Raw genomic sequence first — 19,006 nt, 5'->3', positions numbered from 1 at the left:
ACCATGGTGGAATTTAAGACTTTTAAATATATACATATTTGAAAACTCAAGAAAAGTGCTAAATAGTAGAAGGAAATAGAATACATCCTCTAATCAAGAACTACTTTACAAACTTACTAAAACTGGTGAATATAATGATGTTTAGTCAACAGTGTTTTACAGAAATATTATCTAGTGCCTACAATCTAATTTTGCTAGGATAAAAATAAACAATGTTAATAGTTCAGAATATGCAATAGTTTTATTTTGAATAGTTAATAATATTTTTAGATGTTTTCCTAGAATATGCCTTCAAGAATAAACTAAAATTCACAATAAATAGAAAATATAAATAATGAAAAGTTTAAGAATAACACAAAGTATCACTGATAAATATTTACTGAAGATGAATCTTGAATTTAAAAATCCCTAGGAAACTACTATAAAGTATGTGCTGATGTCTATGTACTTTTCAATTATCAACAAAAACTGTATTGTGCCTTTTCATTCATTCATCCATTCAACAAATATATTTTGAGTAAACACCATGTGTAAGGTACTAATAATTTTATTCTACCACTATTATTTACTTATTTGAAACTGAAGTCTAGGGGTTTGCTTTAGAATTTTATTTTCTGATAAAATATTTTAAGCAAATAATTTGGAATAAAATTGATATTCATTTAGTAACTGACTCCTGAAATTAAACATAAGGGCTCTTTTAATTATGATATTTTCTACATTATATTAATAAGCCCAAAGTAATATATATGTGCCATAAAAGCCATCCTTACCCCAAAGTAAAAACCTTATAAATAAATGAATTACCATACTGAAGTTAGATAAATTAGCGCTAATACTGTCTAAGTTATTTGAAATAAATCTTTGCCTTTGAAAAGAGATGCTTGTTTCCTTTAAACATTATTTCCTTTTGTACAGAAATATTTTTTTATAAGTTAAAATGTGGTTCAAGTGTTTTTCCATTCGGAAACATTACACGTGAAAACTCTTTGAAAATTCCGTGCACGCAGCATGGACAGGCCCACCTCACACAGGGCTCTCTGTACTAATCCACAAGAACCCCACCCAGCTGTGGGAGTCTCTCCTGTCTCTCTCAGTGCTGAACTGACTCCTTATTAAGGCAACGGGGATGTCAAAGCTCTTCAAAGACCTAGAAGAGGCCTGCTCTTTCCTCAGCACTTTGCTCAGCCCGAAGGAATTCCTCCGTTAACCAGTTTTCCTTGTGGAGCTTCCTCACACCTTCTGCTTTCTGGATGCCCTCCTCTTTCCTTCCTGATGCATTCAGCACGTGTGGACCCCTTCAATCCTCCTGCCCTTAGAATGGAAACCAGTTTGCATAAACAGTCCCAGTTACTTACAGGTAGTAAGGGACAGCAATGGTGCACACATGCACATGCAGTCCTGAGCACTACACGATGATGCCTCCACGAATTCAACATCCAAACTACTAACAGATTCTCCTATAGAAATGCGATTACACATGGTTTCTGTGTCATACCACTACTTCTCAGTAACATGGTATCGCCCTTCATTAACATTATGGTTTAATAGTTTTGTGGTCTGACCATTAAACCTAAATTAACCAAAATTTATCATATAATTCTCCTAAGAAAATGTGTTTGAATCCCAAAGAACCAAATTAAAAAATACATGAAGCATAATTTTCCATTAATTGAGGATTAGTGATAGCTTAAATTAGTTCTATTCTACAAACAATTCTTTCATTTTCAAAAAAGAACATTTTTAAAAGTTTACATTTGAGGCAGTGGTCTCTTAAAGGATTTTCTTAAGGGAAATAGAAGATTCTAAGTACATGAAACAGCAAGGAAAAAGAATATTCCAGAGAATAGTAATCAAAAGGTTTCCGTACTACCATTTTTGACTTGAGGAAGAATACATGAGCAAAAAAGAACAAACATTTTCCTACTGCTTGTAAAACTGGGGATACATTGGCATCCTTGAATTAAGCATTCTAAATAGTCAACTGAATGATATCTGTTTCTAGTCAAGTCAGGAAAGTGTGCACTGAACTGACCGATAATGAAATTAATCCAACCCGTGGGAGCATCTGCTGACAGGCAGCGGTACAACAGCCAGCCTGTTCTCACAGCTGAACCTCAGCGAGGTACGGATCACTTCCTTACAATTCTTTTGTATCTCAAAATAGGCAGTTATAAAAATGGGCTAATTAGTCTCAAACCCAAGAATTATTTTCAGTAACTGACTGTTTTTGATAGTGCATCAATATTGTTAAAAGACTGAGATCCTTGAGGAACAAAGAAATAAATAAGAACAGTAATTAATTTCAGTAAAATTTAAAAAGTAATTTCTGATTTATTCAAGTATGTAATGATGAAAATAATTTATTCTAAAGAGATAATTAAAATGTGCTTTTTATGATGAGCTTATAAAACTTTCATAAAATGTCTGAATAAAAACATTTCTGCAAATCTCAATAATTTATCTTCTGTGAAGTGATATATGTATTTTGCAAACTACAAGTGGTATACAAAATCAAGGCAATATGATTTTTTATTATGTATTACAATATACATGCAGATATTAATGTTGGACAAAAACCGAAGACCGGTGTTTTAAAATTAGTTTTTAAATTTTCAGAATGTTAAAACTGAGTAATGTTATTATTTTCTGAAATGAAATAAAAGAAATAAGATCTGAGATCACTTAAAACCAAACATATTTTAAAAAAAGGTCCCAAGTACCTACAATCTGCTTAGACTGTTAAATATCTGGAAGTATGGATTTAATCTATCTTACCTAATCTACCTAACTTCTCTTCCCTATCTAATAATTCTATGGATAATTACATTTGTTTTCTAGTTAAGCTTTCTGCTTGTATTCTAAGAGAAGTAGTAATACTGACATACTGTTTAAAAAAAATCTATCAAAAGACTCATTTCAAACTTAGCACCAAGAAATTATTTCTCAATATCATACAGTTTTTTTAATTTCAGAAAGTAATTATCAAAGATTGAAAAAGATGGAGTTGAGAGAGAAGTAAAAGTGAAGCACATAAACCTAGTTTTAGTCTAGAAACTATGGCCAAGCTGGTAACTAGCAATATGAGAATGAAGAGAGTGCCTTGAACTAAAGCAGAGGTCTGGCTACTTTCAACATACCCAGTTCTAGTTTCTGACAAGAGGGAAGCTCTTCCGTTACCGTAATGAAGTAGCTGTGCAGCCCCTTGAAGGCCAGCAGGAGGGTGGCGCAGAGGGTGTAATGGAAACGGTAGGCGTGACGCAGGAAGGAGTCTGCAATGACGAAGCTGAAGCCCTAAACAAGGAGTCGATTTGGGACACACTGTTAGTAACCAAGAGTCTAAAAATAGCACACTTGAAGCTTAGAAAAATAAAGGATTTACAAGTCACAGTTAATTCTAAACCGGATAAGAAATCTAGCAATATCTTAGGGAGTTGTTCTCGTTCACACAAGTAATTTAAACACCGGAAACTTTGACTGAGTGGTACTCCACTTTTGTAGTCTGAGCCCCCTTTTCTTTCAGGGGAGTAATGGCTGTACTCATACTGCTGCAAGCTGGGTCTCAACTCTGGCAATGACTCTTTACAAGCGCCTTTGCAATGATTCTACCAGTTGTGTGAAGGGAACAGGGGGAGACAGTAAGTAATAAGTTAAAAAAGGCCCCGGCTGTCAAAGATCTCTATCCATTAAGTCTTGTAAAATCTTGAAGTACCAGGTTCGTTTTCAAAAAAACAACTGGAACCAACCAATTTGTTAAGATCAGATTTAATTAGATCTGTAAGTTGTTGAGCTCAAATAATTAACAAAAGAACGATCACATTCACAAACATAACAGTTAAAACAAATTTCATTCCAAGTAAGAGAGAAAAGAGGATTTATAAACATATCAGTTCTTACGTCTGGTGATAACTGTTTTGTGTAGTTAATACCAAAGACCACACTTTCAAGAGTAGGAATCACAGAATCTTTGTTTTGTGCTGGTGCATTTCTGTTTAACCAAGTAGTCTTCACAGGGCGAGGAAAGCTGGAGGAACAAGCATCACATTATTATTGTCGTAAGAGTCTATTTATAGTGTTAAGTTAAATGTTTACAAAAGAAAGTCTTAGAGGGACAGAATAAAAAGCAAGGGCTTTGCAAGGCTATGATTTCTAAACTCTTCTTAAAGTAACTTTACAATTTTTCCTTTAAGAATTTGAGATAAAGTACTGGCTAACTATAAGAAGGCCAAAGCATTTGACTGGTTGGCAGTTTGGCAAAAGGGAAAAGACAGGAAAGTAAATCAAATGTACCATAAGCAGAGAGCAGCCTTCATTCGCAAAATGAATTTGCTTTGCAAAAATGAAATATCTAGATCCTAGCAACGAGGGTGTCGCAAGTCATTGGTAAATACCACTTGTTATAAAGTGTTTCTTAAAATTGAGTCAAAGAAGCTGTACTCAAAAAAATATAAGAAACAAGTTATGCAAAAAACAAGCAAAGAAAAATCCTAACCTCAGTCATTTTAAATAATTGATTTAATGTCTATAGTTGGGTGGATCATAGAAATTGTTTTATATAAATATAATATTTAGGGACTTCCCTGGTGGTGCAGTGGTTAAGAATCCGCCTGCCAATGCAGGGGACACGGGTTTGAGCCCTGGTCCGGGAAGATCGCACATGCCGCAGAGCAACTAAGCCCGTGCGCCACAACTACTGAGCCTGCGCTCTAGAGCCCGCGAGCCACAACTACTGAAGCCCGCATGTCTAGAGCCCGTGCTCTGCAACAAGAGAAGCCACCACGATGAGAAGCCCGCACACCGCAACGAAGAGTAGCCCCCGCTCGCCGCAACTAGAGAACGCCCGCGCACAGCAACGAAGACCCAACTCAGCCCAAAATAAAAATAAATAAATTAAAATAATAATAATAATGGTTAAAAATGTAATACTGTAAACTAAAAAATTTTTCATCTAGTTTAGAGGACTAAAAAGTCCAGCTATAACAAAACTTCAGGAGAAACCCTGCATTTATAGAAGCATAAATAGTGAGGAACACTACCGTTAACAGGACCCCTCTACCAGCGTGCCACCAGCAAAAAGCCTTCCTTCCCCTTGCCTTGCTTTCCTTCCCGACCCTCTCCTTTACAGGCAAAGAAGGGCACAGCTCTAGCAGCGAGAGAGGGGACATCAGAGCCCAGGGCAGTGACGGAAAGAGCAGCAACCCCAGCTGTCGCAGGCGCCTCAGTCTCGTCTCCAATCGCCAACCAGAGCCAACAGCTAGTCCTCTTGGCTTCTGATTCTGAGCCAAAAATGTCCTCTCCTTGCAGTGAACGGTCTCTAGGAGATGAGCCGCCTCTCCCCACCAGTCTGTGCCAGAGCTGCAGTACCGCAGGAGGAATCGCACACTGAGTCACCAGGATGAGCTCTCCGTACTCAGCGATTAGACAGCGGCACTGATAACCCGTGCTAACCGCTAGGGACTGTTCGCGCATTTCTTCCGAAAAGAAACGAAGCCATTGTTATAAAGAAAAAGGAATGCTAGAAATAGCTTCGTTAGGGATTCTTACTGAAATTACAAAACTAAGAAATTCGGAAAACTACAGGAATGTATTTTATAAACAGATTAAAAACTTTTAGCATTAAAACCTAACAGGCTATTCATATAAAAGTAATATTGTATACTACTTATTCAAAAGTTATATTTCAAAAAAACATACTTTCCTGTCAAAGAAGTTTCATTGATTTATCATGCTGTTAAATATTAATTTATTTAATCAACATCTAAAATTGTTTTGAATAAGTGTATAATAAAATTATATATAATCACAGGAACACTTTCCTGTTTACAAAAGTTATAGCAACTGAGAACAAGCTCTCAAAGGTCTAACAGGAAAGACAAAAATGGCAAAACAACTAGTTCCAGATCTTACTACAGAATAAGGAAGGCAAAGCAGGCCATCAGGAGAAACAGATTTCTTCCTGGCCCCATGCTCTAAAGACATCACGGGACAACACAGGGGAAGTGGGGCTCACAATTTTTACAGCAACGTAAAGACATGCAACAGGCTGTTACTTGGGGAAAATATGTTAAATTGTCTTGGTTTTCTACAAATTCTGAAGTAGGTAATTCTACAAAATCACCTACTTAGTTTTCTGATAAGTCAGTTTAACATCATAACCCTTAAGCATCATCCCTAACATCAGTTGCTGGAATAAAATTTGCATCAGAAATCGTAAAGTAGTTCAGAAGTCAGGTCAATTTGGAGCCTTTTCACATAAGTTACTGATTTAAAAGTGTCTGTCTGTTACCCATGCCACAAGGATGATGTCTTACTGTAAGAACTAAAGAGCTTGAACTGTATTCTTACATTAATGAAAGACAACCCGTCTCCCCATGGAAGTGAGCAGAAAAAACAATTATCCCAATGAATTTATTATGATCCAGAATATTATGTACCTTTAGGCTAACATGATATAGTTTAAAATGGCTTATTTAGTAAAGATCCATAAAATTGATTAATAACTTAGAAAACAAGAATTACTGTACAGATTTAAGAAGATAAATTAGTCTAGAGAAAAGACAAAAAAACTATGAAAAAATGAATACACTTTCCCAGAGAATGAATAGTTGCAGTCAGCATTGCATAAAAACAGAAGTGCAGACTAAACAATGCTGTATGGTTATTTCCATATTGCATTACTTTTCTTGGTCAGTTTATTTGACAAAGAATGCTCCATATTTTTGTAATAAAAAAGTCATCAATCTAATGTTCCCATGCTCTTATATTTTATTAATACTTTAGTATAAAAATGAAAGTATTTATTAAATAAGTGTGACTTTAGAAATTCCTGTTTCAGTTATCTTTATCAAAGTATATGTTTTCATCATCAAAATAAAAGACACTATGTAATTAAGGAGCAGGGAGTGGTTACATTTACCTTATTAGTGGCTGGTGTAGAGCAACCAATGACGCATGGACTGTCACAGACACAACAGAAAGGTGGAAGTAATCAAACATGACATTGACATGGTGATGGAGGCCTCTTTGGAGGCTAAAGTGCAGCTTCAGTGTTCGGCTGCTTATCAGCTGCAAGGCGTTCAGATCATCTGCCCTATAAAAAGCAACACATTTGCTTATTAGTACGAAAATTTCGTAAAGGCCAACATTTTGTAGCATAGTTTAAACTATCAAAACCTTTAATTACTTAATTATTTTTTAAAAACAGAATGAGAATAATTTTTAAAGCATCACATTTGCATTAGACAGCAATATGAAATCCAACAATAAGAAAATAACCAGATCTTACTTCTAGTTTTCTAACTGTACTTACAGTTTCCATGTTAATGGACTGCTTTTCACTAATGCCCCTACAAAACGAGTCCTTTTTGATACTTTAGAAAATACTCTCATCTTAAAATTTTACTCCATAGGGAATACTGTTTATAATAAAGTTGCAGTACAGTGTAGGTCAAATCCTATTGTGATAAATCCCAAAAGGTGTTTAAAATTGTTTTTATGGTACAAAATTTTGTTATTAAGTGTTGCTCAAAAATAAGCAAGTATCAATAATTGGTATATATTTTATTACAGATATTTAATCTGTCATTAGATTTACACATACAAAAATTGAAACAATGCCATGAAAATATGTCCAAATATATATCTATTTTTAACCAATACATACATTATAATTACCTACAGCTAATTAACTATTTACTCATTTCAGCTTACTCCACTTATAGAATTGACTTGGTTTAAAAAAGAATCCCGCAAGGAATTCCCTGCAATAAACAAGTATTACAGAGGAGCAGTAGCCACCATGTAAAAAATGCTTATTCCTCCATGGTAGTAAAGAGGACATCTCACAAGCAGACCTTTGAGAAATGTAACTGCTTAGACATTTATCCCACACGTAGTCTGAATTTATATACAATTTTCAAGAAGTATTTCTACAGGTACATTTGAAATGAAAAAAAACCCCACGAAAATAAAATAGTAAAATGGATCTCTGATTCTTGTTTTAAATGAATACAAGCACAGTTTGTCCCTAAAATGTATGACTGTATGTCCAGATGTGTGGACAAGTTCAGGGTAGCCAGTCCTAAAACTTCTTCATGGACTCTGGAAACAACTGTTAAGTCTAAGAGTCATCAGTCTTGATAACTCTCTGAGTATCAAGACAGTCCCACCTGAAGGTGGCATCACTCATGCCACCAAGAAAGATAAGCCAGCGATGCAGTGGAATAGAGCTCGGTTGTGTTTAAATGCCTCAAGGCAGTGGTATTGTGTTAACCGTGCAGTTTCTAGAGTCTAGGAAATTGTTTCATGTTTCTTCAAGTCGTCTGACTTTGCTACCTGGAGCTCATGGAATCAGCATGGGCACAAAAAAGTACGCCTAACCGTTCCCATGAGACTCTCCCAGAAGGGAGAAGGAGTCCAAAATAAAGAAGGGGGTAGGCTGGGTTCTAAGAAGAAAATGGGGACTCTAATACAGATAGATAACAGTCATGAGTAACTTAAGATTTTTAATTGTTTGATTAGCCTACTTACGAATAATCTCCATCTGTGAAGTGCAGATCCAAGGATAACAGAAAATTCATTTCCTCAAGGGTTTCTTCAATCTGAAGAGAAATTATACTATGAGCTGCCTTTTGAGTATTTTATAGAAAGTTAGAAATATGCCTTGAGGCTTTACAAAAAATATTTATCTAAATATATATGAAGAAATGTTTACCTTTTTTTCATCCAACAACATTTTAACTTTGAAGATCATGACATCATTTAAAACAACTTCCTCATTTTTATATAGAATTTGAAATGTTTTACTGCAAATCAGAGAATCATGAACTGAAGCTGGAAAGGCTAAAGTCATACCTGAAACAGATAAGATATGTAATTGACAGGTAAAAGGAAAAATACAATACAATTATACTTTTACTTTACTATACATTTGATTATATTACTCCAATGCCATTATTTTATATAGCAGTATTAGAACATTTCTGAAAGTTTGTTAATTACTATGATTAAAAAATGAATAAATATGGCTTCCCTGGTGGCACAGGGGTTAAGAATCCGCCTGCCAATGCCGGGGACATGGGCTCGAGCCCTGGTCGGGGAAGATCCCACATGCCACAGAGCAACTAAGCCCGTGCGCCACAACTACTGAGTCTGCACTCTAGAGCCCGCGAGGTACAACTACTGAGCCCGTGTGCCACAACTACTGAAGCCTGCGCACCTAGAGCCCGTGTTCCGCATCAAGGGAAGCCACCACGATGAGAAACCCGCGCACCGCAACAAAGAGCAGCCCCCGCTCGCTGAAACGAGAGAAAAGCCCGCGCACAGCAACGAAGACCCAATGCAGCCAAAAGTAAATAAATACATTTTTTAAAAAATTTGTTTAAAAAAATGAGTAAATAAGTACCTTATAACCATTACAGAACTCTTATACAACTTAATCTGAGAAGGTAAATGAGAAATCTCAAGGTAGATATTTTAAGAGTGAACAATTTATCTGTATACCGCAGAAGAAAGCAATTTAGTTTTCCATAGCTGCCTAGTGAAGAATCTGGTTGGCTTTTGTCCTGCTTGCTGGGAAGTAACTTCTAAACTCTTGGAATAAAGAATTTGGTTGGCTTTTGTCCCTAATTCCTGAGAGTTAGCCTCTAAATCCTTAGAATTTCCCAATGACAGGAGTGTCTCTGTTATTCATGGTGGCCCAGATAGTTTACGGTAAGGAGGTGACTCAGGACGGGGGCTGGCCACACCAGTGAGACCAACCATGTGATTGGCAAGTTGGGGTTTTGAGCCACATGCTGTAAGCCCAACCTTCAGGGCAGGGAAGGGGGCTGGAGACTGAGCCATGTGGGTGATGATTCAATCAATCGCGTCTATGTAATGAAACACCAATAAAAACTCTGGACACTGAGGCTTGGGGTAGCTTCTCTGGTTGGTAATACTCTCTACATTGTCACACATAGATTTTTCTGGGTGGGTAATGCATCCTGACCCCTTGGGGGGATAACAACAGACCTCACAAATCTGGGACCCTCCCAGACCTGGCGCTGGGCATCTGTTCTTTTGGATGGCTCTGATTTGTATCCCTTTGCTATAATAAAACTTTAATAATAAGTAGAGTGCTCTCCTGGGTTCTGTGAGTTGTTCTCGTGAATTACTGAAGCTGAGGGGGTAATGAGTAACTCCCAATTTGTAGCCATGTGATCAGAAGCAAGGGTAGCCTATGGATCCTTAAGTTGCAGCTGGTGTCTGAGGTGAGAGCAGTATCACGGAAAACTGTGTCCTTTACCTGCAAAGTGTGGTCCACCTCTGGGTTGTTGGGTGCCAGGTCATCCCAACAGCCCACTTGCTGTCTTATTACTCAATCCTCCAGAAATAACATGATGGGAAAAGGGGTCAAAGAACCTGGAGATGTTTAATCTAGAGACAATGCACAGTGGGCATCTCCGTGGGCAGGGAGCCCACAGTGAGACACCAGAGTCCACCTGGAGTAAGGAGAGTGTCCCTGCTGGGGTGGCCTGAGGTCCGAGCCTGTGCAGGTGCCGAGGGCGATCCAGGTAGAACAAGGTACTGGGAGCCCAAGCAAGATGAGGGGGCAACTGCATGGGAGGGGACCTTAGGCTGGGGGGGAGGAGGGGGTCCTGGCAGAGGGGCAGCCTGGTACAGGGTTCAAGAGTCCCAAAAGGAGGAGAGAAACCTCTCTCGGGGGTGCAGGTGGGTGTGGGCAGCGGAGCCCGAGTGAGGGGAGGAGAACGTCCCTGCAGGAGGAGCTCCTGGCGGGAGGGCTGAGCAAGTCCGGGTGGGGTGAGGAGGGTGTCACACAGGGACGGGGGCTGCAGGAGGTGCTGAAGCCCGAGAGGTGGACGGGTGCGTCGTGAGGGAGGGAGGCAGTGACAGGAGCTGCTTATGGAAGGGGCTGATCAAGTGAGAAAACACACCAAGGGTCAGGAGGGCCAGGTGCCCTACTGAAACCTTTCAGGGAAGGAAGGTCCACAGATGGAAAGGAGATACAAATATAAAACGAGTCCTGCGGTTTTGGACTAAACTGGACTAAAATGATAAATACTCATATGAACTCGTGGTTTTTACTACATGTTTAGATAAAGAAAAACAGGTGTAAAAACAGATGTAAATGTGTTCATGTATGTGTAAGTATATATGTATATATACGTACTCACTAGCTGAAACTACTCCACTCACAGGGCCTGAGAACACAGCCCCCAGTACCGGTTTCTAATACAATGCTCCACGAAGAAGAACCAAGGCTGTGCAGAAATGGTTGAGTCCAGAGCTGGGGCACACACAGGACAAGATCCATGTGGACCATCTTTTCATACCAGAAAGCAAGTAAGTGCCAGGAGAACGAGGGGACACATCAAAAGGACAGAGAAGCCAGCTTGAAGAGGTTTCCCTGGTCACAGCGGGGATAAACTGAGCGTCAAAGTAAATGACGACAGAAATGGATTAACATGCACTGAATAATACAGAAATTCATAAATCCACACTGATATAAATACATACATACATACCAGAAGTCTGAAGGGAAAAAGAGTGACTTTACAGTGAAGTCTGACAGAGACTTAAATGATCAAGTTAACATCACATTAATGGGACACACAGAAGTCATGTGCCACCTGGTAAGATACACGAGATGAGCACAGCATTGCTTCTGAGACAGTCCTGTCACACACCATGCGGAAATCACAGACCAATGAGAACTGAAGGACATTCTACAAACTATCAGGGTTACAGTCTTCAAAGGCGTTCCGGTCATGAGACTCAAGGACAGACCGAGGAACTATTCCAGAACGAAGGGCACTCAAGAGGCATAGCACTTATTACGAGGCATGATTCTGAACTGATCATTTGCTGCAAAGGACTCTATGGGGAAAACTAGCAAAACTTCAATGGGTCTGAGGATAAAGTGGCAGTAATGTATCGATGTTAGCTTTGTAATTTGATGATTTCATTGGGTTATGTAGGACAATACTCTTGTTTGGAGGAAATACCCACTAAAGTATTTGGGGATGATGGAGCATCGTATTGGCAAATTACTCTTAAACAGTCCAGGAAAAAAGTTCTTTGTATCGTACTTACAACTTTTCCCTTCACGCATATATGAAGGGAAATCAAGTATCAGAAACTTAACTTCCGTAAATTACAGAGAAGAGGAAGAAATTTCCCTTAATGGAAAGTGAATTTTTAATGCACCCAGATAATGCAAAATTAGAATCTGCCGCCTCAGAGAGCGCCAGTAAGGCTACAGCTCTTCCGCGGGGCTGCTTCTCTTCCACGCTCCTCCTCCCACCCGGCCTGCAGCTCCTGTGCTGCCCGCTAGTGCCTGCAGACATCCTCCGTGTCTCCTCCCGACGGCCACCTCCACCACCTTTGAATGCCACGTCGTCACACAGTACCACTTGGCACCTTACTCGTGTCTGCAGTCCCTGCAGAGCCCTGGAAGCCCTTACTTCTTGAAGGCTGTATCTCTTAATTCAAGGTTACTTCCTCCCAAACGACTGCAGCCATCACTGTGGGTGAGAAACCTCCCTGATTCCTTCCCTCCCCACCCTCAGGGCTCTCGCCTTGCAGCCCTCCTGGCTCCCACGCCTGCGTCGTCCCCTAGACTTTTACATGGCCAATGACCGCGATCCCTCTGTAACTTAAGTTCCAATCGACATCCCCTCACACGCCCGCCTTTCTTTCCAGTTCTTTCTCTCTAAGACCGCCAGTTCAACAATCCTTTGACCCCACTGGATCCTACTCCCCTTCATCGCCCCTGCTTCCCCTCAAGTCCCCACTTCCCTCCTTACCCACCTTAACCTCCACCGTTCATGTTATCACTCACCCTTGCACACGTCCTGTTAAGCACACATACTACTCTTGCTTTGTCATATTTGCCCGGAGAAATCTCAACCTTTGTAAACCTAACTCTCTGCCTCCTCCATACTTGTATCCACAAGGTGAATGGAGCTGGGAAGAATACACAGCTCTTCTGACGGACCAGACTTCAAATCCACGATCACTAAGCTTAAACAGGCCCTCAGTGCTGCCGAGCAATCACACTAGGTTTGCTGAATCCATTCCCGCTCCACACTCCTAGATCACTACTTCATAGGCTATTTCTCTGCTCAAACCTAGCCTTCAGCCTCAACTGAGCAGTTTGGTTCTTATTTCATAAGAAGATAAACATAACCAGGTTACTTGGCCCCCTGCACGTCTCACTCTCCTGGCTTTTCCCCCACTGCGCAGGCCATGCCCTTTTAATCATTTTCTTTGCTGTGTTTTTCTTATCCAAGAAGAAGCATACCATAGTACGGTTTTTTTGTTTTTTGTTTTTAAATTTATTTTATTTTTGGCTGCATTGGGTCTTCGTTGCTGCGCACGGGCTTTCTCTAGTTGTGGCGAGCGGGGGCTACTCTTCGTTGCGGTGCGCGGGCTTCTCATTGCGGTGGCTTCTCTTGTTGTGGAGCACGGGCTCTAGGCGCGCGGGCTTCAGTAGTTGTGGCGTGTGGGCTCAGTAGTTGTGGCGCACGGGTTTAGTTGCTCCGTAGCATGTGGGATCTTCCCGGACCAGGGCTCGAACCCGTGTCCCCTGCATTGGCAGGCAGATTCTTAACCACTGCGCCACCAGGGAAGCCCAGCATAGTGGTTAAGGACAGATTCTGGTTGAAATTCAGGCTCTGCCACTTATTAGCCCGAATTCAATCTTTTTGTTTGTTTTTTTATAAACAGGGTAACAGATTTATTTATTTATTTTTGGCTGCGTTGGGTCTTCGTTGCTGCGTGCGGGCTTTCTCTAGTTGCGGCGAGCAGGGGCTACTCTTCGTTGCGGTGCACAGGCTTCTCCTTGTGGTGGCTTCTCTTGTTGCGGAGCATGGGCTCTAGGTGCGTGGGCTTCAGTAGTTGTGGTGCGCGGGCTCAGTAGTTGTGGTGCACAGGCTTAGTTGCTCCGTGGCATGTGGAATCTTCCTGGACCAGGGCTTGAACCTGTGTCTCCTGCATTGGCAGGCAGATTCTTAACCACTGCGCCACCAGGGAAACCCCCAAATTCAATCTTTATTAACCTTTCTGTCTTCTATGCCCCACGTCCAGTCCTTAGCAAATCCCATAAGCTCTACCTACAAACTACGCATATCCAGTATTTACTGACTGAGAGTGATAGAAATGCTCTAACAGAAACAAAGAACACTGAAGTTAGGAGCGCTCAAAACAGGATTCTAAAGCACATGATAAGAAACTGTTCACGAAACAAATTATCCTAAATTGCTTTGCAAGGACAATAATTAACCTGCTCTGAGAGTCACCTATGCCCTCAATTAACATCAATATTTAAAGCTTTTAAAAAGATGTACCAATGACTTAAAGAAAATAAACTTATCAAGTTTTATTCTCAAACCAGAAGCCAAGGGCAAAAGTTGTACAAGTTCCTCCCAGTCGTTCATTCACTCATCCAGTCAACAAATATTTACTGAATAGCTATTACAACAGCTATTATTATAACAGATAGTCTATAAACAGGCACATAATAGACACTTTCTAGGTGTTAGAGATAAAGAGTAAAATTAAAGAGACAAAAATCTCTGACCTTTTGGAGCTTACATACTAATGGGAAGGGTGATAAAGACAGTAAATAAGAAAAATGATACAGTATGTCTGAAGGTAATAAGTGCTACGCAGAAAGATAAAGAGAGGAAAGAGGGTGAGAAAGCTAGTGGTTTTAAACAGAAAAGGCAGGCAATGTTTCATTGAGAAGGGGACCTCTCAGCAAGGACCAGATCCCCACGTCCTCTCCCTGCTACAGGCCTCCTTCACCTGAGGAGTCTGGAGGTTTGTTCCCCAGAGAGGACAGAACAGAGGCCCTCTGAACGGGAAGTCACCTGGCAAAGCTGAGAGCACGAAGGTATAAGCAGAGGCGTTCTGAACCCTGAACGCCGAGGTGCACAGAGCGCTTCCTCTACTGGGTTCCCAGAAGGCTGGCAGTTAAAGAGTCTTACTCTCCAGGAAGGAAACAGGCTAGAGTCTTCTCTGGCATTTCAAGAACTTCTCTCCATTTCAAGGAGCGTAAGATCTAACCCTATTTGCAAGCCAATAAGCTAGCTGGCCAGTGTCATGGATGCTGGCAAGAGACACGGACTCTGGGGTGAGAGTTTCAAGTTCACCTCAGTTGCCCTTGTTCTCACTCGCCCAAGTCACATGGGGTGACACAGGTGGATACCACGCATGCATAGGGTTTGGGTCACAGTTGAAGAACTCTAAGCTTAGGAAACCTTGATCTTTTTTAAGGGGGTATAAGAAAACCTGTCTAACCTTTGAACTGGAGGGAGACCTTATCTCTGCCATACTGGACAGTAAACAAATCACCTTCTGCTCCAGACAGAGACACTACCTACACCTCCCAAAGCTCTTCACTACAGCAACATCCTTAAAAAGATGGTCTGCAACAAAAGCCTTTCAGTGTCCTTGCTCACAAGATGTACGGAAACTGAGAAACCATGGAGAGCTACTTTCAACAACATGTAGGGTAAAATCTCAGCTTCTTCACAGTTCTTGACACAGGGAATCTGACCAGGCCAAAGTATCTATAATAGATCTGTTATGTAAATCTATTTTTATTAGATAAGATCTCAGATACCAACTTCACAGATTCCCAGCAATCAGCTCACCAACACCACCCTAATGTGACATTCAAAGACACAAGTCCCATGTGTGCTCTCCGAATGTCCAATCAGCCTCCTTTCAGTCACGTGCGGCTAACTGAGGACTATCAGACACCTGAAGAAAGCTTCTAACATGCAAGTTAGAAACCAAAACAGAGAAAAAGCAACTTGTAGAGGGAAATAAAACTTAAAAATCTATCAGTATTGTTCTCAGAGAAAAAAAATCGCATTCATGAAATAAGAAGATGTTGCTATAACTGGGGGGGTGGGGGAAGGATGGATTGGGAGTTTGCAATTAGTGGATGCAAACTAGTATATATAGGATAGATAAACAACAAGGTCCTACTGTATAGCACAGGGAACTATATTCAATATCCTGTGATAAACCATAATGGAAAAGAATATAAAAAAGAATGTATATATGTGTATAGCTGAGTCACTTTGCTGTACAGCAGAAATTAACACAACATTGTAAATCAACTATACTTCATACAATAAATTTTTAAAAGGGAAAATGTTGCTATAACAAAGGAACAGTCATAGAACAAAAGAGCACTTGAATTTTAAAAGAAAAAGTGGAATGAGACAGAGTGAGGAAAAGGAGGGAAGAGAGGAAGGAGAGAGAGAGATAGACAAAAAAAGGGAGAAAGAAAAGCAAAAAGCTCAAAAAAGCGGTTACAGCTGAAGAAATAACCTAGTAAATACAGCAAAAAGGCATAAATGGAAAAAAAGGAGAGGAAAAAACTAAAAATTAAGAGAACCAGTGAAGATGATCCACCATCTAAATGACAGAAGTTCCATAAAGAAAGAACAGAGAAGACAGATGGGAGAAAATGATTAACAAACTAAGAAAATTTCCCAGAACTGAACTGCTTCCAGAGGAAAAGGGCCCAATGAGTACTGAGAGACCAGAGGTACATCATCATGTGCCATTAGGGCAGCTGAAACAAAGAGAAGATTCTACAAGATTCTTGAAAGGGGAAAAGAATCACATATAAAGAACTAGCAACCAGAAAAGCTTTGAAACTCTCAACAGCAATGCTGCAACCCAAAAGCCAATGGAGCAATACTCTCAAAATTCTGAAGGGAAGAGATCCAACCTAGAATTCCATACTTAGCTAAACAAACGTAAGAGCATTTTAGACACTAAAGGTTTCAGACATATTTGTTTCCTACACCACTTTTCCCAACAAGATAATGGAGAATAGGCTCCACCAAAATGAGAGAGTAAACCAAGAGACAAAATAGGTGTTAGGAAACAAGATCTAATGCACAGGGAAGGTAGAGGGAATCCCTAGGAAGACGTGAAGGAAGATTCCAAAGAGGTCCCCTGTCTTAGACACAGAGGTGACTGACCAAGGTTGGATCGGTGTGCTCAACGGACAGCTACGCTGAGGTCTTCCACCTGAAAGACCTGTGCTGCCATGGTGCCACTTTTTAACCAAAGGACAGATTAAAAGCTTGGCCAGATTCCTTTCAGCACTTGATTTGTTTGAGGGTGGACTAAGAAAGTTTCTGCCCTATAGCCTAGATCATATGAGGGCAGTCCTTTCCCCTCACAGAGGTTTTCTGCTTTGCCCTACTCCTACGAGTTGAAGGAAGGAAAACTGAACGGTAAGTGTAGATGCAAACAAGCCTATTCCACACGTTGGCTATCTAATACTCCACCACGCCGCGACCTTGGCAGGAGCCCTGGATGTGTGAGTTCACACAGTACTCCATCACACTACGACCTTGGCAGGAGCCCTGGATGTGTCAACTCACACAATATTCCATCACACTATGGCCTGGAAGTGTGGATTCACACAAGTCACTCCTGACCTTGCCCATTAACTCCCCTAAGGGATCCTGAACCCTTTCAGTGCACAGAAGCACACCATAACCCAGGGACTGCTCAGCTTTCTCATGGGAGCAGCTTTCCCTCACAGCTGGGCTTGTGCTTGCTACTCAGTTTTCCCAAACTCAACCAGACACTTCCTTGGCATATACTCATAGGTAATGAAACTATAAGCAAAACAAAAGAATGATTAACACAAAAGTCAGGAGGGTTACACAGGGGGCTTTTCTGGTACTAATAATATTTCGTCTCTTAAATGAAGGGTTTAAGAGTACCTGGGTGTTTATTTTATCACTTAATAAAATAATGTGTTACATTATCTTCAAAAATGTCTGATACATTTCACAATAAAATTTTAAATGCTTATTGCATTATCTATGTCATGCATTGTTCTAAGCTAAGTAGACCAGACTAAACCAAAACAAACCAAAAAACCACTTTCCTTGCCCTCAGCTAATTCTGTAAATTCCATCTGCACTAAGTGTGACAGAGAAGGACAGAGTGCTGTGGCATCTCATAAGATGAGGGTGAACTTCGTCTGCAGAGTCAGGAAAGGCTTTGGTGACAATATAGCATTTGAGTTGAAATACCATGAAAAAGTTAGTCAAAAGAAGACAGAAGGGAGGAGAATTTCAGGAGGAAGGAGCAGAAACTTCTTGTTAGCAACTGCTAACAGCTATAAAAGAGGAAATGGACAGTAACACAATAATAGTGGGGGACTTTAACACCTCACTTACACCAATGGACAGATCATCCAAAATGAAAATAAATAACGAAACAGAAACTTTAAATGACACAATAGACCAGATAGATTTAATTGATATTTATAGGACATTCCATTGAAAAACAGCAGATTACACTTTCTTCTCAAGTGCGCACGGAACATTCTCCAGGATAGATCACATCTTGGGTCACAAATCAAGCCTCAGTAAATTTAAGAAAACTGAAATCTTATCAAGCACCTTTTCTGACCACAACGCTATGAGATTAGAAATGAATTACAGGGAAAAAAACGTAAAAAACACAAACACATGGAAGCTAAACAATACGTTACTAAATAACCAAGAGATCACTGAAGAAATCAAAGAGAAAATCCAAAAATACCTAGACAAATGACAATGAAAACACGACGATCCAAAACCTATGGGATGCAGCAAAAGCAGTTCCAAGAGGGAAGTTTATAGCTATACAAGCCTACCTCAGGAAACAAGAAAAATCTCAAAAAAACAATCTAACCTTACGCCTAAAGGAACTAGAGAAAGAAGACAAACAAAACCCAAAGTTAGTAGAAGGAAAGAAATCATAAAGATCAGAGCAGAAATAAATGAAATAGAAACAAAGAAAACAATAGCAAAGATCAATAAAACTAAAAGCTGGTTCTTTGAGAAGGTAAACAAAATTTATAAACCATCAGCCAGACTCATCAAGAAAAAGAGGGAGAGGACTCAAATCAATAAAATTAGAAATGAAAAAGGAGAAGTTACAACAGACACCGCAGAAATACAAAGCATCCTAA

General features: G+C 40.0%; 1 protein-coding gene across 6 annotated transcripts in view; it reads right to left on the bottom strand.

Moving 5' to 3' along the window:
* Positions 1 to 19,006, bottom strand: part of FAM135A (family with sequence similarity 135 member A) — a 119,980-nt gene that overhangs the window by 52,981 nt on the left and 47,993 nt on the right. For 5 of the 6 annotated variants that reach the window (XM_061207067.1, XM_061207070.1, XM_061207072.1 and 2 more), the window contains exons 5-9: positions 8,714 to 8,853; positions 8,530 to 8,600; positions 6,917 to 7,090; positions 3,898 to 4,024; positions 3,141 to 3,294 (exon numbers count right to left, since the gene is read on the bottom strand). In XM_061207067.1, coding sequence (XP_061063050.1) covers positions 3,141 to 3,294; positions 3,898 to 4,024; positions 6,917 to 7,090; positions 8,530 to 8,600; positions 8,714 to 8,853 — 666 coding nt within the window. The remainder of the gene's footprint in view (positions 1 to 3,140; positions 3,295 to 3,897; positions 4,025 to 6,916; positions 7,091 to 8,529; positions 8,601 to 8,713; positions 8,854 to 19,006) is intronic. The other variant, XM_061207069.1, reaches the window with a different exon arrangement.

Source organism: Eubalaena glacialis, chromosome 12 (genome assembly GCF_028564815.1).
Source record: "Eubalaena glacialis isolate mEubGla1 chromosome 12, mEubGla1.1.hap2.+ XY, whole genome shotgun sequence".
NCBI classification, from domain to species: domain Eukaryota; kingdom Metazoa; phylum Chordata; class Mammalia; order Artiodactyla; family Balaenidae; genus Eubalaena; species Eubalaena glacialis.
Note: the sequence above shows the minus strand (reverse complement) of the source record. Positions and strands in the feature narration are given on the sequence as shown.